This window comes from Megachile rotundata, chromosome 12 (assembly GCF_050947335.1).
Source record: "Megachile rotundata isolate GNS110a chromosome 12, iyMegRotu1, whole genome shotgun sequence".
Lineage (NCBI taxonomy): Eukaryota > Metazoa > Arthropoda > Insecta > Hymenoptera > Megachilidae > Megachile > Megachile rotundata.
The window spans coordinates 13,300,529-13,306,700 of NC_134994.1; the positions used below are offsets into that span (position 1 = coordinate 13,300,529).

The 6,172-nt window shown below is 38.5% G+C and overlaps 1 protein-coding gene across 1 annotated transcript; it reads right to left on the reverse strand.

Annotated features, from left to right (window-relative positions):
* Positions 1 to 255: 255 nt before the first annotated feature.
* Positions 256 to 2,230, reverse strand: Sgf29 (SAGA-associated factor 29). Its single transcript, XM_003701473.3, has 2 exons — positions 2,070 to 2,230; positions 256 to 1,304 (listed from the first exon to the last, which is right to left on the reverse strand). The coding sequence occupies exon 2, from the start codon at positions 1,234 to 1,236 to the stop codon at positions 355 to 357; it is 882 nt and encodes a 293-aa protein (XP_003701521.1). The 5' UTR covers positions 1,237 to 1,304; positions 2,070 to 2,230; the 3' UTR covers positions 256 to 354.
* Between the last annotated feature and the right edge of the window lie 3,942 nt (positions 2,231 to 6,172).

Below are 6,172 nucleotides of genomic sequence, written 5' to 3' on the forward strand. Positions count from 1 at the left end.
GGAGAACCGATTCCGCGAGAGGTCAGGCGAGTCCAGGTTAAGATGCACTCGCGTGTACAAGGATGTCATTATCGTCGTATAATCTACGCCAATTACCCTTCGACATGGAGTATACGGAAATAGTACCTTAACTATCGGTACGTGCTTATTTCCCCGCGGATCGAATTTAACGACAAAGGTTCCGATAAAATACGTAACACTAAAGTACCGATGTTTAGAAGTCAGGTGCAGGTCGGGTTCTGAAGGAAACAGTCGAAACTCTTAAACTTTATTATCGTCGACATCGAGTGGTAAACAAAGTAACTATTAACAGTAATGTACAAAACGCGAGTATAATACTGCAAGTCCAGTTCGCTAACACTGGCTCTTATTCTTCTTGCTCTCCTTGATGGAGATCACGTAACGCTGAGCAACGTTCAATGGCGGCGAATAACCGTCCGCGTAGGTGGCATCTTCGAAGAGCACCTCGTACTCCTCGGTGGCGGTCGTCGGCAGTTGGTTCACCACCGCCTTGTAGAAGCAGGTCGTTTGAGGATACAGCGCCATAACGATGGAGCCTTTGGGGAAGAGGGCGTGCGGATCAGTCTCTGGATTAGCCCTCATCAAGGGCAGGGGCACCACCCTCCTTCGAGACAGGGTATGTCTGTCCTTCTGCTCCTCGTCGATGTCATCTACCTCGTACTTGTTCGTCGCCGAGTTGAACTGCACCACTTCAGCCAGGATCCAGTTCTCCTCCTCCTCGGAGCCCTTCACCAGGGCTGCCACCATGTCTCCCATTTTCGCGATATACGTGGGCTCGGCGGAGATTGCCCCACACAGGGGCGGCGGTTTCGCCCCTGGTGTCTTGCCCACGTACAGAGGCAACGTCTGTGCTGTACTTAGCAGCATCTTCATCAGGGCACCTCGACGAATCGTCTCTTTGTTCCCGGCATTACGAGCCTGGATGCGTCGCTCGTTTCTGATCGCGCGAATTTCGTTGATCTTTCCTAATGCCTTGCGTAGGATCTCCTCTTCTTGCTGGGAGTCGCCTATCGCCGCGTTGTACAGGTTCTTTAACTTCTGTTGATAGTAGGGAGATACTTTGTCTTCCGGAGTTACTTTCTCGTAAGTCTTTACGATGCTGTTCAGGTTGTGCTCCGAGCGAACTCGTTGACTCTCGATCTCGTGCACCAGGTGGTATAAGTTCTTCAGACGCTCCTGGATCTGGCTGGCTGCGGCATCTGCCGTGAACGGCATTCTGGAGTTTTGATTACTTCGGGGGAAGGCGTACGCGGGTTTCAAGTTTTCGGCGCTTTGCTGGGTATCTGGAAGATGGATAATTTTACTGTGGAATTATGTGGGGTGGTCTGATGCACCAATGTGTTCATGTGGAGTTGCGTGATGTATAAATGTGGCTGTTCAGAGTAGTATATCAATATGATTATTCATATGATTGTTCAATATGATTATTCAGAATAGTATGGTCCATATTTTATCAGCTATATGAAGATTTGGATTGTGCAACAGATATAAAGTTAAATTAAAAAGTTATGTTATCCTGCTTAATTATAGAGTTTTGTTGCATTTTGTTTAGAAAGTAAATCAAAAATAAAATAGAATTGTTATAACGAACTTCATGACCAATCTTAAAATTTAATTCTGAAAATATGAATATTTCAGTAATAAAATATATGCAAACTCGCAATAAAATTAAAAGAAGCATAAAATATTTAAGTACAGAATATTAATAAACCAATACAAAGTTAAAAAAATGAAGTTCGATCGTTTCCCGCCTTTGGCAGATTTGAACTCGCGACCTCTAGCATGGTAAACCTAAACGCTACCTACTAGACCACAATAAAATATTCTGATTTCTCTCTAATTTCCAGAATTTAAACTACAAAGTAACTATAAAATGAATAATCTCTTTCAAACGTGTATTCAGAATGTATTAACAGAAAATGTACACTGACAAACAAAACACAACCCGCACGTGTAACTGACAGAAAAGAAGTTAGAGGGCCAAGCCCCACCGATCGATAGAGTGCTCGTGAATGGCTGCATGGAAGTATATCAAAGTTTGTACGTACCTCATTCGGAAGAAGGTAAATCGTTGTTCAATCTCCCGAAGTAAACTATTGATTGTTCGCCTTTCTAACGCGAAGTTACAAGCGGCACTAAACCACCTCAACGTCGTGCAATCGACTGTGCGTACGCTTCTGCGCCATACTGCTTCTCCCACCATGTCGCGTTTCTATAGAACATGCGATCCTAACTCAAGGCGGTGCTGCCATCTGGTGACAAAGTCTTCGACTAGAAAGACCGTAATAATTTTGTCCGTTTCTATATAATATTCCTTTATCGTTCGATTAATAATCGAGAAAATTAAAAATTTAAAAAACAACGTTGGTTAAGAATTATTTCTGAATATTCATTAAATAGCATTCGAATATGAAATATGTAGGAGTTATTATTTCTTAAAACAACACACAAGTCACTTGAGATGAGAGTATCAGAAAAAGGCTGTCCAGATCCTTGAGGACAAGAAACCGCGAAATTGCTACATCTTTCAGGTGCTTCATCTAAGTGCTACTTTCTCTGATAGCTGTAACAAAGAAACCCGTCGTCTGTTGCAATTTTGTTTTTCTTTCAGAAGAGCGTGTCTTTGGAATGAAAAAAAATTCCTTGATATTTTTCTGTAAGAGGAACTGTTGTAAACAATGTAGCTTTACTGCGAGGATATAAGCTTGTTCCTTGCTTCTAAAGAGTGTGGACTTTAATAAAATTTTACGCGAGTAGGTCAGTGGTTATGAAAGAGTAGAAGTTGGATCACATTTTTAGAGAGCTTCCATTTTGAATTTTGTCTTGCAATCAAAGTAATGCTGCACTGTGACATTCTATTTTATTCTGTAAAAGGATGTTATTCCTAATTGTAATTTATTTTAGTCTTTGTTTACTGTCAAAACTTAATTGTAACATCAACTTCAAAGAAAATGATGACGCATGGTGGTATTACAATTATAAAAATTCTAGGTCAGCTCTTATCAGACAGAGGATTTTATTATTTCCAAATTTTTTAAGGTTACAAGCAAATATATAATAAACTTGTAATTTCTAAAAATGCAAATATTGATATACCTTCATCTAAAATTTACATACTCTGACTTGCACCACTATCGATACCAGTTCGTGTTATCTTAAAGTAATGAGATAAGACAGCATATTTATAAGAAATTAATAACTCATAATAATCAATAAATCCTACATTCAATATTCCCAGCAATGCAACTATAAAAATGTCCCCATCTAAAATTTACATACTGACCTACCACTATCGCACCACTCTTCTAAAGTGATCAGATAAACCAGTATATTTATAACAAATTAATAACTCATAATAATCAATAATTTCCGCATTCAATATTCCCAGCAATGCAACTATAAAAATGTCCCCATCTAAAATTTACATACTGACCTACCACTATCGCACCACTCTTCTAAAGTGATCAGATAAACCAGCATATTTATAACAAATTAATAACTCATAATAATTAATAAGTTCCACATTCAATATTCCCAGCAATGCAACTATAAAAATATCCCCATCTAAAATTTCCATACTCGATATCAGTCCGCGATATTTTAAAGTGACATTTCACGCCTAGAAATAGATCAGATAGGTCAATAAATCTCGCTAAGCACTCGAGTTATCGGGCTTGAAATAATCTGCATCGAAAAGTAAATGGAGCAAATGACAGAACATTAGCGGGCACACGCAATTTGCTATCAGGAGCAATAAACGCGTTAGTCAGTCGATCGCATCGGAACGAAGCAGTGCGAAGAATAATCAATTGGTTGGTAAATTACACGGTACGGACACCTCGTCGAGGGTCCGTGGCGACTCGTATAAATCAGCGAGCGCGGAAAAGCTCTCTATCGTTCTTGTTAGGCATCGGATGATGTACTGGCCGAGCTATAGCCGGGCTGTGCATCATCGCTAACAGGTAACCGCTGCAAACGGCACCGATAGCGAAACCCCGTAACGCGAGTCAACCAACCAGTCCTCGCTTTGGAATCCCATGGACGGCCATGGCGCGAACCATCGTCGGCTGCGTTCCATCGTGCTCGCGCCATAAACGTACATAAGCGCAGGGTTTCTTACGAACTCTTTGACCTATTCGCAATGAGATGCGTGTCACGCGTGCCGCGTACGCACGAAATCGCGGAGGATTCAACCTGTTTCCTGCTAAGAACAATGCGGAGGCTGCGGACGTAGGTTCAAAAGGGACTGTTATTTTGGGAAATGTCTTTCCGGAAATGTCTTTTCCTTGAGAACAGATGAGATGCTGAGATAAATCAGATTTATTGTAAAAAATTATTACATTACAATTTAAATAAAAAATTATTTATTACAGATTTATTGTAAAAATTAGAATATGTGAAATTTAGGAATGTGAAAATTAGAGAATGTGGAATTTGGGAATGTAGAAATTAGAGAATGTGAAATTTGAGAAAAGTGGAAATTAGAAAATGTAAAATTTGGGAATGTGGAAATTAGAAAATTTGAAAATTAAAGAATGTGAAATTTGGGAAAGTGAAAATTAGAAAATGTAAAATTTGGGAATGTGAAATTTAAGAAGGTAGAAATTAAAAAATATTGAATTTGAGAATGTAAAAATTAGAGAACGTGAAATTTGGAAACATGAAAACTAGAAAATGTGAAATTTGGGAATATAACTTACAACTGAGAATGTGGAAATTAGAAAATTTGAAAATTAAAGAATGTGAAATTTGGGAAAGTGAAAATTAGAAAATGTAAAATTTGGGAATGTGAGATTTAAGAAGGTAGAAATTAAAAAATATTGAATTTGAGAATGTAAAAATTAGAGAACGTGAAATTTGGAAACATGAAAACTAGAAAATGTGAAATTCGGGAATATAACTTATAAATATTCGCAAGTACAAAAAATGTACCCAACTTGTCAATCTTCAAATTAAGAATCTTATAAAATATCAAAGAAAGTCTATACCACATCCGAACACACTTAAAATTGACACCGGTATTTCTATTCTCGTAACGCTGTCTGAAACAATTATAGAGGTTTTATACCACGAAAGTGTAACGAATCATAGGTTATTCTTAGAGGAAGATTATAGAAACAGTCTTCCAAGTAGCTTTGCAATAATTATTAATCTGTACGATTTGATATCGTGTCAACGGCGGGCTATAGATAGCTCCATACACTATTTGTGGCTCTCCACTTTCATGGAATAGGAATTATTGTTCCGTTCGATTCCGCTATAGCAGCTCATGCATTTATTATGATAGATGCTTTTAGCTTCTATTGTGAATGCAGTTATTCTAGGTCCTTTCAAGATAGAAGTTTTTAAATTGAACCACTTTTTACAGAGTTACTGCATATTTAACTCTAATCCCATCTGACTTAATCCTATCAGACTTAAATTCACTGTCCATTCAAAACTGCTGTAACTGCTGTCATTAAAAAAAATTATTCGTTATTATTTAATATAAAATGTCGAAAAAAAAGTTTCCAAAAATCAGGAAACTTGAATGTGTAGTTATTTGGAGAACAACATTGTGACATACACTTGATGAATCTTTAAAAAAGTAATCTATGGATCTCTCACCGCATATTTGCAATTTGAGAAGACCAAGCTTGAAGATTTATATCGTCAAAGATCTCAGCACTAGTAAGCTATTGCAAACATATTCATCCAAATATAGCATAGTAAGCCGGTGGTCCGCCCATTGGATCAATATTTTATGCCTAATTGATGCAAAGTAAGTCGTAAGAACGTCTGCTGATTTGAATTGTTAATCGGCGAACGGGTCCCATTGATGTCTAATTATCATGTACACCGTGCGACTCGATGGCATTACACGGAGGGTAAACCGATGAATCATATTTTAAGACAAATGAATTTCTCGGTATTATATGCTAAACGGGGCCGAGCGTGGCGCGTTATCAGCCGATTTTGCAATGAAAAGTAACACAGTGTGCGCGCCGTCGGGTCAATAATTATCCCGCCACCGTGCGGCAATAAATCAATGCTTAGAAACAAAATGACAGGGACGACGGTTGATAATACACGTGTATACGAATGTACGCTAATTGCACGCTAGATACGTACGAGGAGTTCGCGAGATTAGACGAGCCCTCGTATCCTGCTG